Source organism: Pseudocercospora fijiensis (assembly GCF_000340215.1).
Source record: "Pseudocercospora fijiensis CIRAD86 unplaced genomic scaffold MYCFIscaffold_3, whole genome shotgun sequence".
Classification (NCBI taxonomy): Eukaryota; Fungi; Ascomycota; class Dothideomycetes; order Mycosphaerellales; family Mycosphaerellaceae; genus Pseudocercospora; species Pseudocercospora fijiensis.
Window position 1 is genome coordinate 1461106 of NW_006921534.1, and position 14514 is coordinate 1475619.

General features: G+C 45.0%; 2 protein-coding genes across 2 annotated transcripts; one reads left to right on the forward strand and one right to left on the reverse strand.

Moving 5' to 3' along the window:
* Positions 1 to 5898: 5898 nt before the first annotated feature.
* On the reverse strand, positions 5899 to 9733 carry MYCFIDRAFT_195138 (uncharacterized protein; the record flags this gene model as incomplete). The annotated part of the gene is made up of 8 exons (XM_007926383.1): positions 5899 to 7566; positions 7812 to 7879; positions 8168 to 8280; positions 8447 to 8532; positions 8651 to 9029; positions 9080 to 9113; positions 9597 to 9618; positions 9689 to 9733. The coding sequence occupies 8 exons, from the start codon at positions 9731 to 9733 to the stop codon at positions 5899 to 5901; spliced, it is 2415 nt and encodes an 804-aa protein (XP_007924574.1).
* A 2491-nt stretch (positions 9734 to 12224) lies between these two features.
* Positions 12225 to 14221, forward strand: MYCFIDRAFT_210739 (uncharacterized protein). Its single transcript, XM_007926384.1, has 2 exons — positions 12225 to 13014; positions 13067 to 14221. Exons 1-2 carry the CDS (start codon positions 12412 to 12414, stop codon positions 14021 to 14023), a joined length of 1560 nt encoding a protein of 519 aa, XP_007924575.1. The 5' UTR covers positions 12225 to 12411; the 3' UTR covers positions 14024 to 14221.
* The last annotated feature ends 293 nt before the right edge of the window (positions 14222 to 14514 follow it).

A 14514-nucleotide genomic window follows, 5' to 3' on the forward strand; every position in this document is an offset into this window, starting at 1 on the left:
AGCGCCGCGATAGTAGTATTTCCGAGGCCGTCTCCGTCGTTTACGCCTAATCCGGCGGCGTTTTTTGCTTAAGGCGGTATCGTTCGCGCCTAATCCGGCGGTATTTACTCGGAGCGGTAGGCTCGAAAGGCTTATCCTACGCGTTCCGGATAGTACTACTCGCTATAGGCGTTTTATAGGGTACTTATAGTAGGCGTTAGATAAGGTACTCGCTATAAATAGTTCGAATCCTATTTAACTATAGGCGTTTTAGATAGTATTTGCTATAAGCGTTTCGGATAGGACTACTCGCTATAGCTATCTCGGACAGTTACCGCTATAAGCGTTTCGAATATTACTACTCGCTATAAGCGTTTTTAGTAGTATTTACTATAAGCGTTTCGGATTAGACTTGCTATAAGTATTCTAAATAGGACTTACTATAGGTATTTTAGATAGTACTACTTGCTATAAGCGTTCTTAATAGTACTTGCTATTTGCGTTCCGAATTAGACTTACTATACGCGTTCCGGATAAGACTTAGTATAAGCGTTTCGGATTAGAATTGCTATATAGCGCGTTCTAAATAAAACTTAGTATAGGCGTTATAGATAGTAGTACTAACTGTTAGCGCTCCGGATTAGAGTTATTAGACTTACTATACGCGTTCTAAATAGTACTTAGTATTATAAGCGTTCTAAATTAGACCTATTATAGGCGTTATAGATAATAGTTAGCTTATCCTACGCGTTCCGGATAGTACTACTCGCTATAGATATTCTATAGAGTACTCGCTATAGGCGTTATATAGGGTACTCGCTATAGATAGTTCGAATGCTATTTAACTGTAGGCGTTTTGGATAGTATTTGCTATAAGCGTTCCGGATAGTACTACTCGCTATAGGCCTTCCGGATAGTGCTTCGTATAAGTATTTAGTTTCGGATTAGACTTAGACTTACTTTATACATTCCGGACAAGACTTTCTATAGGCGTTTCGGATTAGATTATTAGACTTGCTATACGCGTTCCGGTTTATATAGGACGAACTATACTAAGCGTTTAAAATAAGGCTTGTCCTACGCGTTCCGGATAGTACTACTCGCTATAGATATCTTAGATAGTTACCGCTATAGGCGTTTCGAATATTACTGCTCGCTATAGGCGTTTTTGGTAGTATTTGCTGTAAGCGTTTCGGATACAACTTGCTATAAGTATTCTAAATAGTACTTACTATAGGTATACCGTATTTTAGAAAGTACTACTTACTATAAGCGTTCGTAATAGTACTTACTATTACCGTTCTAAATTAGACCTACTATACGCGTTCCGGATAGTACTTACTCTACGCGTTTCGGATAAGACTTGGTTTAGGCGTTTCGGATTAGAATTGCTATATAGCGCGTTCTAAATAGAACTTAGTATAAGCGTTATAGATAGTAGTACTAACTATTAGCGCTCCGGATTAGACTTGCTATACGCGTTCCGAATAGTACTTACTAAGTTACTATTATAAACGTTCTAAATCAGACTTTCTGTAGGCGTTATAGATAGTAGTTAGCTTGTCCTACGCGTTCCGGGTAGTACTGCTCGCTATAGGTATTCTATAGAGTACTCGCTATAGGCGTTTTATAAGGTACTCGTAGTAGGCGTTATAGAGGGTACTCGCTATAAGTAGTTCGAATATAGGCGTTTTAGATAGTGTTTACTATAAGCGTTCCGGATAGTACTATTTGCTATAGATACCTCGGATAGTTACCGCTATAAGCGTTTCAAATATTGCTACTCGCTATAAGCGTTTTTAGTAGTATTTACTATAAGCGTTTCGGATATAACTTGCTATAAGTATTCTAAATAGTGCTTACTATTAGTATTTTAGATAGTACTACTTGCTATAAGCGTTCTTAATAGTACTTACTATTAGCGTTCCGAGTTAGACTTACTATACGCGTTCCGGATAAGACTTAGTATAAGCGTTTAGATTAGAATTACTATATAGCGCGTTTTAAATAAAACTTAGTATAAGCGTTATAGATAGTAGTACTAACTATTAGCGCTCCGGATTAGACTTACTATGTACGTTCCGAATAGTACTTAGTATTATAAGCGTTCTAAATTAGACTTATTCTTAGTATTATAGATATTCTATAGAGTACTCGCTATAGGCGTCCTATAGGATACTCGTAGTAGGCGTTATATAGGGTACTCGCTATAGGTAGTTCGAATACTATTTACTATAGGCGTTTTAGATAGTATTTACTATAAGCGTTCCGGATAGTACTACTCGCTATAAGCCTTCCGGATAGTACTTAATATAGGTATTTAGTTTCGGATAAGACTTGCTATATACGTTCCGGTTTATATAGGACTAACTATACTAAGCGTTTAAAATAAGGCTTATCCTACGCGTTCCGGGTAGTACTGCTCGCTATAGGTATTCTATAGAGTACTCGCTATAGGCGTTTTATAAGGTACTTGTAGTAGGCGTTATAGAGGGTACTCGCTATAAGTAGTTCGAATATAGGCGTTTTAGATAGTGTTTACTATAAGCGTTCCGGATAGTACTATTTGCTATAGATACCTCGGATAGTTACCGCTATAAGCGTTTCAAATATTGCTACTCGCTATAAGCGTTTTTAGTAGTATTTACTATAAGCGTTTCGGATATAACTTGCTGTAAGTATTCTAAATAGTGCTTACTATTAGTATTTTAGATAGTACTACTTGCTATAAGCGTTCTTAATAGTACTTACTATTAGCGTTCCGAGTTAGACTTACTATACGCGTTCCGGATAAGACTTAGTACATACTTGCTATAAGCGTTCTTAATAGTACTTACTATTAGCGTTCCGAATTAGACTTACTATACGCGTTTCGGATAAGACTTAGTACAAGCGTTTCGGATTAGAATTACTATATAGCGCGTTCTAAATAAAATTAAAAAATTAGTATAGGCTATAAATAGTAGTACGCTATAGGCGTTTTATAGGGTCTTATACGTTCCGGATAGTACTACTCGCTATAGATATTCTATAGAGTGCTTACTATAGGCGTTTTATAAGATACTCGTAGTAGAGGTTATATAGGTTACTCGCTATAGGTAGTTCGAATATAGGCGTTTTCGATAGTATTTACTATAAGCGTTCCGGATAGTACTACTCGCTATAGATATTCTATAGGGTACTCGCTATAGGCGTTTAATAGGGTACTCGTAGGAGGCGTTATATAAGGTACTTGCTATAAATAGTGCGAATACTATTTAACTATAGGCGTTTTAGATAGTATTTACTATAAGCGTTCCGGATAGTACTACTCGCTATAAGCCTTCCGGATAGTACTTAATAAAAGCATTTAGTTTCGGATTAGACTTAGACTTACTTTATATATTCCGGATAAGAGTTTCTATAAGCGTTTTAGATTAGAATTACTATATAGCGCGTTCTAAATAAAACTTAGTATAGGCGTTGTAGACAGCAGTACGCTATAGATATTCTATAGAGTACTCGCTATAGGCGTTTTATAGGGTAATCGCTATAAACAGTTCGAATACTATTTACTATAGGCACTTTAGATAGTATTTACTATAAGCGTTCCGGATAGTACTACTCGCTATAAGCCTTCCGGAATCCGGATAGTACTTAATATAAGTATTTAGTTCTGGATTACACTTAGACTTACTTTATATATTTAAGATAAGACTTTCTATAAGCGTTTTAGATTAGACTTACTATAAGCGTTCTAGATAGTACTATTTGCTATAGATATCTCGGATAGTTACCGCTATAAGCGTTTCAAATATTGCTACTCGCTATAAGCATTTTTAGTAGTATCTACTATAAGCGTTTCGGATACAACTTGCTATAAGTATTCTAAATAGTACTTACTATAGGTATTTTAGATAGTACTACTTGCTATAAGCCTAAGCGTTCTTAATAGTACTTACTATTAGCGTTCTAAATTAGACTTACTATACGCGTTCCGGATAGTACTTACTATACGCGTTTTAGATAGGACTTAGTATAAGCATTTCGGATTAGAATTGCTATATAGCGCGTTCTAAAGCGTTCCGGATAGTACTACTCGCTATAGATATCTCGGATAGTAACCGCTATAAGCGTTTCGAATACTACTACTCGCTATAACCGTTTTTAGTAGTATTTACTATAAGTGTTTCGGATATAACTTGCTATAAGTACTCTAAATAGTACTTACTATAGGTATTTTAGATAGTAGTACGCTATAGATATTCTATAGAGTACTCGCTATAGGCGTTTTATAGGGTACTCGTAGTAGGCGCTATATAGGGTACTCGCTATAAATAGTTCGTAGTAGTTAATATAAGTATTTAGTTTTAGATTAGACTTAGACTTACTTTATATATTCCGGATAAGATTTTCTATAAGCGTTTTAGATTAGACTTAGTATACGCGTTCCGGTTTATGTAGGACTAACTATACTAAGCGTTTAAAATAAGGCTTATCCTACGCGTTCCGGATAGTACTACTCGCTATAGATATTCTATAGAGTGCTTACTATAGGCGTTTTATAAGGTACTCGTAGTAGGCGTTATATAAGGTACTTACTATAAACAGTTCGAAACGTTCCGGTCTATATAGAACTAACTATACTAAGCGTTTAAAATAAGGCTTATCCTACGCGTTCCGGATAGTACTACTCGCTATAGATATTCTATAGAGTACTCGCTATAGGCATTTTATAGGGTACTCGTAGTAGGCGTTATATAGGGTACTCGCTATAAACGTTTTTAGTAGTATTTACTATAACCGTTTCGGATATAACTTGCTATAAGTATTCTGGATAGTGCTTACTATAGGTATTTTAGATAGTACTACTTACTATAAGCGTTCTTAATAGTACTTACTATTAGCGTTCCGAATTAGACTTTCTATACGCGTTCCGGATAGTACTTACTATACGCGTTCCGGATAGTACTTACTATACGCGTTCCGGATAGGACTTGGTGTATACGTTTCCGATTAGAATTACTGTGTGGCGTGTTCTAAATAAAACTTAGTATAAGCGTTATAGATAGTAGTACTAACTATTAGCGCTCCCGATTAGAGTTGCTGTACGCGTTCTGAATAGTACTTAGTATTGTAAGTATTCTGAATTAGAATTCCTGTAAGTATTTCAGATTAAAACTACTTTAGGCGTTTTAGATTAGACTTACTATACGCCTTATAGATAGTACTTACTATAAGCGTTCCTACTTAGAAAGAACTATCTACTATAGATATTTCGAATAGTACTCGCTATAGGTATTCCGGATAGTAATTGCTATAGGCGTATTCCGGAAGTAGTTACTTTAGATATTTTAGACTATCTTACTATAAGCGTTTCTAATAGTACTTACTATAAGCGTTTCTAAATAGTGTTTTCTAATACCTAAAGTTGTTGTTAGAAAGGCGCGCGATTTAAAAAGTGCGATTTGTAACGATTTCCGCCTTGTTACCTAGCGCGGTACGGCAACAGCCGCCGTAGAATCTTCTAGAATCTAGCTTACCCTACCCCGCTCGTCGCCTTAGCCTTTACTTGTAGCTCTTCGGCCTTTACTTGTAGCTCTTCGAGCTACATAAACACTAGTACTATAATAATTAGGCATTAGTTACTCTAGGGTAGAGCTAAGTAGAAGAACCGTTAGAATTTAGTGCCTGTCTACCGTCTTCCTATCTACCGTTCTAATTAGGTACCTAATAATTATCTTATAGGTATTTAGGCTAATCCTTCTTTTTTTACGATTTCTTCTAATTAGATTGCCTGCACGTAAGTTTGTTTTCTTTTCCTTCCAATTAGAGGCCTAGTAGGATAAAGGATTTGTATAAGCGCATCTTTAGACTACACGTGATAGTATTGAGTATGCATATTCTAACTGTTTTGCCACTTGCAAGGCGCAAGAGAATTTATCCCAACGCTCTATCCAGATCGGCAATCAAGTCGTCCGCAGTTTCCAAACCAATCGACAAGCGAATCACATCAGGCCCGGCACCCGCAGCTTCGCGCTGCTCGTCGCTGAGTTGCCGGTGTGTAGTCGATGCAGGATGCAAAATTAAGCTGCGCGTGTCGCCAACATTGGCGAGATGGGAGAATAAATTGACGCTCTCGACGATTTTACAGCCTGTTTCGTAACCGCCCTTGACGCCAAACGTGAACACGGATCCTGAGCCTTTCGGAAGGTATTTCTTCGCCAATGCTCGGTAAGGGCTGGTTTCGAGGCCGGCGTAGGATACCCAGGCGACGCGCGGATCACGAGCGAGGTATTCTGCGACCGCTTGCGCGTTGCTGCAGTGTCGCTCCATGCGCAGGTGCAGCGTTTCGATGCCTGTGATCGTCAAAAAGGCATTCATCGGCGCCAGTGTTGGACCGTAATCGCGTAGTGCAACTGCGCGGGCCTTGGTGGTGAAGGCAAAATCGCCAAAATTTTCGTAAAAGCGTAGGCCGTGATACGCAGGTTCGGGCTCGGTCATAGATGGAAATTTATCCCCCTGGGTCCAATCGAATTTGCCCGACTCAACAACGATACCGCCCATTGCATTTCCATGACCGCCGAGAAATTTGGTGGTGGAATGGACGACGATGTCCGCTCCCCATTCGATAGGCCGGCACAGGTAAGGAGTGGCGAGCGTGTTGTCGACGATCAACGGCAGGCCAGCGGAATGGGCGATTTCAGCGATGGCAGCAATATCAGAAATGATGCCGCCGGGATTGGCCAGGCTCTCGATGAAGATAGCCTTGCATTTGGGCGTGAGGCTGCGCCGGAAATTCTCTGGGTCGGTAGGGTCTACAAAATGGCAGTGCCAGCCCAGCTTCTTGAACGAAAGCCCGAATTGGGTGAGCGAGCCGCCGTAAAGCTTGCTTGAGGCCAGGAACTCATCGCCTGGCTCCAGCATTGTCGCAAAGACCAGGAATTGCGCGGCATGTCCCGAGGCTGCGGCGACGGCAGCGCGGCCTCCTTCTAGACTGGCGACACGTTCCTCCAGCACGGAAACAGTTGGATTAGTCAGTCGACTGTAGATGAAGCCAAAGTTGTGCAGGTTGAACAGCGACGCAGCGTGATCGACATCGTCAAAGACATAGGCGGTGGTCTGGTAGATCGGGGTGCCACGAGCTCCAGTACTTGGGTCTGGTGCAGCGCCAGCGTGAATTGCGCGTGTTTCGAAGCCATATTCAATGTTGGCCGCTGGCAGAGGGCGCTTCAGGCGATCGGTCGGCGCCTGCGCGGCCTTGTTACGAATGATGCCAGAGTTGACGCCACCCCAGGACAATTCGCCACCCAGACGACCGAATTCGATTTTCGGACAGCGATTCATAATCACTTCGATGCCTGCTGCCTCGCCTTTTGCGGCGGCTTCGTCGTTGCGGACACCGAGCTGCATCCAGACCACGCTGACCCCCACGGCGATTGCATCCTCCACGATGGGACTGACCGAGTGCGACGCCCGAAACACGTTGACCATATCGACCTTGTCTGGGACGTCTCGCAAGTTTGCGTACACGGTCTCACCGAGTAATTCTTTCCCAGCATTCCCGGGGTTGACAGGTATCACACGGTAGCCTTTGCGCTGCAAATACTTCATAACGAAGTAGCTAGGACGGTTCCAATTGCTGGATGCACCGACAATGGCGATCGTGCGTACCGTCGATAGGATACGACGCAGTTTGGCGTCGGGATATGGAATTGCCTCCATGACGGACTAATTTTCGCGTCTGCTTTTGCCTAGGGAGCCAGAGCGGAAGATGTGTGCTGTATGTCCTGTGGGAAGACAACAAACGAAGGTTTTCCAGCGAAGCGTCCTGTATCAAGGACTCAACCCACACTACAAGCAAGCTGGGGGCTGACTTTTTCAGTCTCCAATGCAAGATCGCCAAGAATGATACTCCCCACTGCAAACACCACAAGAGTTGAAATGGTATAGCACTCGTAGAAGGGAAGGCCATATTTCAATAGAAGTGGCAGGGGTCTCGACTATGGCGTGCTTAGAGTAAAGTTCCGGATATAAGGAAGTGGCACGGGCCAGGTCTTGGCATTTTCTCTTTTCTCCATCACGCCTGGCAAATCTCTCCTCCCTCACGTCAACTACATCGCTGCTCGAAAGAGATGCCAACTCACAGCGTACGGTGGCGTAACATGTTGCACCTCGTGGGCACAGGAAGAGTGATGAAGACACCTACCATCACGGGCGAGCGTAGGGAAGCGCATGTCCTGGGCAGCAACACTCGAGACGACTCGTGAAGAAAACATGACATACTGCCTGCTCGCAATCTTCGCGGCGAATATGCTGCTTCTGTACGGTGGAGGTGGCATGGTCAGAGACCGATCGAACTCGTTCTGAGTTCTCCGAGAAAACGAATACAATGCCAATGCCACTCAGAATGTTGACTACTTCTGCTTGTCGACCTTCTCCAACATCGGCTTGTATCCCATCAGTCTCGCGACCGCAGCCAACGCACCTTCTAGCTTCCACGGAATCCACCATCTCAAGTCGCCAAGCCACCAGGCACTCGGGAAGATCACGCCACATGAGTTTGTCTCGTGCCTGTTCATCAATTCGTCAGCAGAGCAGACCGCCATCTCTCAGTCACATCATCTTCTTACTGGCTTAGCATGACCTGCAGCAAATTTGGCATTTTCCCTTCCTCGAACGCCTGACTGACATGCATGAATATCGTCTCAAAGAACTCATCATCCATGGCCTTTGGCACACTTGTCGGATGGGCCCACACCAGTATCACCGTGTCTTCTCCACTGGTATTGGCCACGACCCAAGGATAGTGAGGCTGCATCGGCGGAACATGCTGCACCTCGCTTTCAGGAGTCAAGATGAGATCGGTCTGCTCGTAGCCTGTTGTGAGACCAAATTTCCCAGAAAGCACTTTGAAAGACTCGCTTTGGTCGAAGTGCACATGAAGCGGAGGACTCTTGCCGGAACGGTCAGCCGTTGAAGACGCTCGGATGAAGTGACCTACTATGGGATGCTTCTTGCCCTTCTCTAACAGTGGATGACCAGCTTTGATTGTTGTCTTGATGAGAACTCTTCACTGGGTTTAGCATTGGCATCCCACTGGCGGTGCAGACTGTCTTACGATGCATCGATGCCATCAGGCTCCAGAAACTCGACTATAATCGATCCATCAAAGACTGTGCGTGGTCCACGGAGCACTCTCCGCTTCTTGTGGAATTCGACAGCCACGTTCGAGCGCCACGAACTTGAATTGCTTTTTTAGGATCTGGAGATGCCAGAGCAAGACACTTTAAGGGTTCGGAATTCGGCTCCGAAACAAGTGGGTCGGACACGGCTGAGGTGCAGCCGCATGGACTTGGTATGCAGTATACAAGAAGTTTTCTAGCCTTCAATCACTCCAGGAAGACACGACAAAGGGTTGACACCGGTCACCGTGGCCGCCGTCACCAGGCTGCTCGGGTGGGCGTCTTTTGCTGTCTTGACAGATCCCGAAGCAGGATCATTCGCGTAAACTTGAAACAGGCTGTGAAATCCAAGAGCTAGAGCGAAGGCCGACAGTCTTAGAATAGGCAGACACTTGCATGACTTTTCTGTCTACTTCTTGTGCTTCGTTCTAGTTGCATTGCTTTTGATTATACGATCGTAGCACAATCCTGTCCACTATACAGAAGAGTGCATTTCCTGTTCGTCCATTGCCAGTCCAGACAATCCTGGCCGAACCCCGTCCTACCTTGGAAGTATAGCCCGGCCGCAAGAGGACTTCGTTTGAGTCCATCTCAGACGCGGTTCTACGACAAGGCCAGTCTGTGGCTGAGACACGCACGCTGTGATACTATATTGGGAAGTCTTACCATAACACAAACATACGCCACGACGGACACCAAGAATGGAGCAGACCAGTTCACAGCAGAATTGCAATTATAAAGCCGACGAATTCTCTCTAACTTCCTGCCTTCTATCACACAACATCCTCTTCTCAATCACAACATCGAGCAGGACTCGAAGATCTTCAGATAAACTCCTTTCCCAGCACATTCCAATTCGACACCACCACACGACGGCAACGAGCAGGACGCGAAGACCTTCATACAACCTCTGTCACCAGCGAATTCTACTTCAACACCACACCACGGCAACGAGCAGGTCTCGTCAAGGCTCAAACCAGAACAACACCATTCCAAGACCCTAATCAACCTTGTCCGAATCGAGCAAAGCAGAAATTCCCTCCATCTCTCACGGCAACACATCATCTCAAAGGACCCAGAATGCGTCGAACATCGATCGGTCCCGTAATTCTCGGGTCGCCAGATCCAATTTTCGACGGACTCAGACCTGGAGATCCATGCCCGCGATGTAACCGCGCAGGACGATGCGTTGAAGAGCGAAGATGTCTTAGCACCGATCCAAAATGGGATGTACCGACTTAGTGGAATGCTTGCGGGGATGGATAAGGTGGGAAGGAAGAAATTGGTCGTTAGCCAGACAATCATAATTTCTCCCTTGATGCGGTGCAGAGAGGGACGAGATAGCCACTTGACAAGCAGATTCTCTGGCTCTGGTAGACAGCCAATTCTCACCGAACATCTCAATACCAAAACCTTTCCATCTGCCGCCTCGTTTCCAGATCCGAACGTAAGATCCGCTGAAACAAACCTCAAAAAAAACCCCCTTCCTCATTCCGAAAACCAGAAAATCTCCATCCAAATTCCAGAGACATCTCAACTCCTAGCCCCTTCCACTTCTCAGAAAATCTCCAGAGCTTCTTCCCGAACCAATCTCGAAGTCCTCAGCACCGCAGGCTCCCAAAATATAAAAATCTTTGAATTCGAAGCCCATGAAATCGAAGAAATTCTTTTCAATCTCGAGGATTCGTGATGTGTTCCGGCGGGACTATTGTGACCAGGGAAGATGAAAATTTCTTTTTTGATTGCGAAGATGTAAATTCCAATTTTCTGGGATCATATATTCGTAAATTTGTCATCGAAGTTCAATGGGAAGTTCTAAGAAATGAAGTACTTCTTCGCTTCTTCTTCTTCTCCGAGTTCGTCCTTCCTGCGAGAATTTGAGATTTCGATGCGATGGGTTGGTTTCGTTAAGATGAATTTGCTGGTGATGATGATGTCGTCGTCGTCGTCGGTTTGTGGATGTCTGTCGTGGAAACCGGAAATTTTGCAGGCGCTTCGAGACTCTGTGATGCCTTGCTCACAGCCTAAGAAAATTCCTAAGTCGCTGAAGCCGTAGTATCGTGGAGATCTGTATTCGTGTAGTATCTAGGCTTCGGGATGCTTGTTGTGTAGGTTTTGTGCTTTGCAGATGGTACGGGCTCCGGGAAGGCGTTGCTCACATGCTAGAAGAATTGCCAGGTCGCTATAGCCGTGATATCGTGCAGATCTGTGTTCATGCGGTGTCTAGGCTTCGGGGTGCTTATTGTAGAGATTTTAGGCTTTGCAGATGGCACGGACTCCGGGAAGGGCTTGCTCACATGCTAAAAGGATTGCCAGGTCGCTGGAGCCGTGGAACTCTGGAGTGTAAAATTCTTGCGCGTGTTGGGTTTGTCGTTCTGGCCTAACTTGGCGACTCTTGTGTCTGCCATTTTGCCCAATTATACTGCGAAGTTGGTTGAGGATGCGAGTTGACAGTATAAGTTGTGTGATATCGATCTTTGTGGTTGAGAGGCGATGATTAGTCTGAGTGTAAGTGATATTCTCAATTTCAAATTAATGATGGGTATATAGATATAAATCTGAAAATCGAAATCTCGTTTGGGTTCAGAGACTTTAATGCTTACCAGCTTTCCACCAAGATTTTTATACCAATTTATGTGGGCCCATTTCTGTCGGCTTGGCTCTCGCTGCGATCATCACCTTAACGTCGGTGCTCACCATCTGGAACTGTTGCAATATTGTGCGGCTCTGCAAGGACGACTTCATAGAGTCGAAGCATGACGGGGGTGGAGAAAAAGAGGGCAGCGAATTCGATATTGTTAGAAAGATCTCTTCGGTCAATGTTCGAAATGTTCCAGGCTTTTCGGTGAGTGGACTTGCGGCTGTGGAACGTATTTGCGAGCGATGAGAATATGTGATGGAAGTAAGATGTGCAGGCGAGGTCGGCATTTCGGCAACATCCGCGCCGACGACCAGCCCGTCATCGTGCTGACAGAGCAGAGGCAAGTGCGGAGCAGTGTCACGAGTCACGAGTGAATGAGGGCGGGGACATTCGTTCGCTTACCGGCGAGGTAGCAACTCTACGTAGCTTGTGGTACCCTGCGTCTCTGCTCTGGAATCTGCTGGATCTCTGCGCAGGCAATAATATTTAGTGCTGCATCCCCGAAGTGCCTCATTCTCCTCACTAATCAGCATTTCTACCTCGCTTTTGCCTATGCCACGAAACATTATTTTCCGATAACCTCAGCTTCCTCTCCGACACCTCCGACAACGTATCTTTGCACCCACTATGACCGACTCACCATTCCAGCGCATACCGCTCGACCCGAAAGAACAGCCGATCTTGGACCGAGTTCTGATCATCCGCGACCACCTATCCCTCCTCAAGCAGGACCGATCGACATATGTCAAGAGCGCAGATGTTGTCAAGCACTATAATGCGCTGGTAGAGCAGGTTGAGCTGCTGAACCGCATTCGCGAGAACAAGCGCGATGAGCAGAACAGAGTCGATACCGTCTTGGATGACTGTTTCCGTTTGATATCACTTTTCTTCCTGACCATTGGTCGCAATCGAGAGGCGCCGGCAATCTACTCGTGCGTATCAACAGTAGACAGGCTGCTGAATCACCTGAAAGAAGCTGGATTCTATCTTCCCAAAGATCTAGAGAGCATAAGCCAGAATCTGGACAAATGGGAGCATACCATCGAGAGAGGGCAAGATGAGTACAGCCCTCACCTTCTGACCCTACTTGAGGCAAGAATCAAAGTGGCCAAGGCCAAATTACGTGAGCTTGAAGAGCCTCTGGGCGTCTTAGAAGCCGGACAAATGAAGACCTATGAGACTTTGGTCAGTATTCTGAGAAGCTTAAGCGCGTGCAACACGAGGTCGAGGGTAAGGGCACCAATATTTGCAACATGTTTGCGCATGCTGACGTTCCGTAAAGTTCCCTACCAAGGAAGTCAAGGAATTCGAGAGGCAGCTTCTTGAGATAGAATCCAAGCTCAAGCTTACTCACGACGACCACAAAGGCAAGACCGCACAAGAAGTCTACGCCGAGCGACTTGAGCTCATGAACAAATGCGAGAACTGCCACCAGGATCCCAACTTCGTTGTTCAGTCTCTTCTTGCACGCTGCCTGCTATGGGTTGAGATCATCCAGCAGAAGCAAGGCAAGATCGATGAACGTTTCAAAGAGCACTTCGACAAGCTGCTCAAGATCAAGAACAGTCTTGACCAGATGAATCTCACCATGGCGTGGAGCTTACGCGAGACCGATCTTTACGACTTCCAGCGACAGCTCGACCGTATTGACGATTCGCGTGTGAACGGCAACTTTGTCGATGCGGAAGGAAAGCCAGCTGATCTCTACGCTCAGCGAACTCTCCTCTACCTCCTGCGCAAGTCCTACGCTTACATCTACCAATACATCATCTCCTCCGAACCCGTCTCGGAAGCACTCCTCCCTATCTACAACCAGCTTCTTACACTCAAGAGATGTCTGGTGGAAGTCAAGAAGAACGGCGGCGTTGATAGTCCGCGCGAGCTGTATCCATATTCGATGAAGCTGACATCCATCGACAACATGAAAAAAGACGGCAAATTCATGATTGGTAACGACATCCCTGAAGGACAGGGCTCAGTCTCGGCTTTGTTGGCAGAGTGCTTCGATCTGGCATACGAGCTGCGGAATGAATCCGACGAGCGAGCCCAGAAGCAACACGAACCGCTGCCCGACCCAGAAGAGGTCAATGGTGTCGGGAACAGGACGACTAGAGATGATAAGAGTGTCAACTTCAAAGTCGACGGAATCGAGGAAGACATTGATCTGGACTCAAATCCTGGTGCAAACCAAGCCATTACTAGTATGGGCCTGACCAGAACGAGGACAAGAGGCGAGTAGGAGAAGGGGGAAGTGTTTGACGCTTGGATTTTCCGATGCATGGCGTCCTGCGGCGTTTCACATACAGGCACGACAGAGTTGAAACTTAACGGCTGGTGGTAGTCTGACCACTTTTTGGGCATGAGCATGACTTGAGATGTGTGATTGTGGATAAGTACTCGCGAGGGAAGAATCAAGTGTATGAAAATTTGCCAGGCGAACAGTATGGATTGTGTCATTTCTGCCTCACTTTCAATCTCCTTTGGCTCTCACTCTCACTACTACTATTTGTTTGCAGTGACAAGTTCTGACCAGCACTCGCCACATCCATTTCGTGCGCAGCATCTCACCAGAAACGATTCCAACCTCAGGCCCCAACCTCGGCTACTTCCGAAACTTCCCGTCTTTGCCAAGCAATTATTTCCTGTGTGGGCGTGCGGCGGTCCCCATTTCGAGATCACCGAAAGTCACCACACCTCGAATTCTCTACCACTACCATCCTCGCTCGGAAA

What these genes read in the sequence shown, in the direction of transcription:
- MYCFIDRAFT_210739 (XM_007926384.1), top strand. Translation starts at nt 12,412, where the DNA reads ATGACCGACTCACCATTCCAGCGCATACCGCTCGACCCGAAAGAACAG. An exon ending in CGTGCAACACGAGGTCGAGG is followed by an intron (nt 13,015 to 13,066) that starts GTAAGGGCACCA and finishes CGTTCCGTAAAG; the next exon opens with TTCCCTACCAAGGAAGTCAA.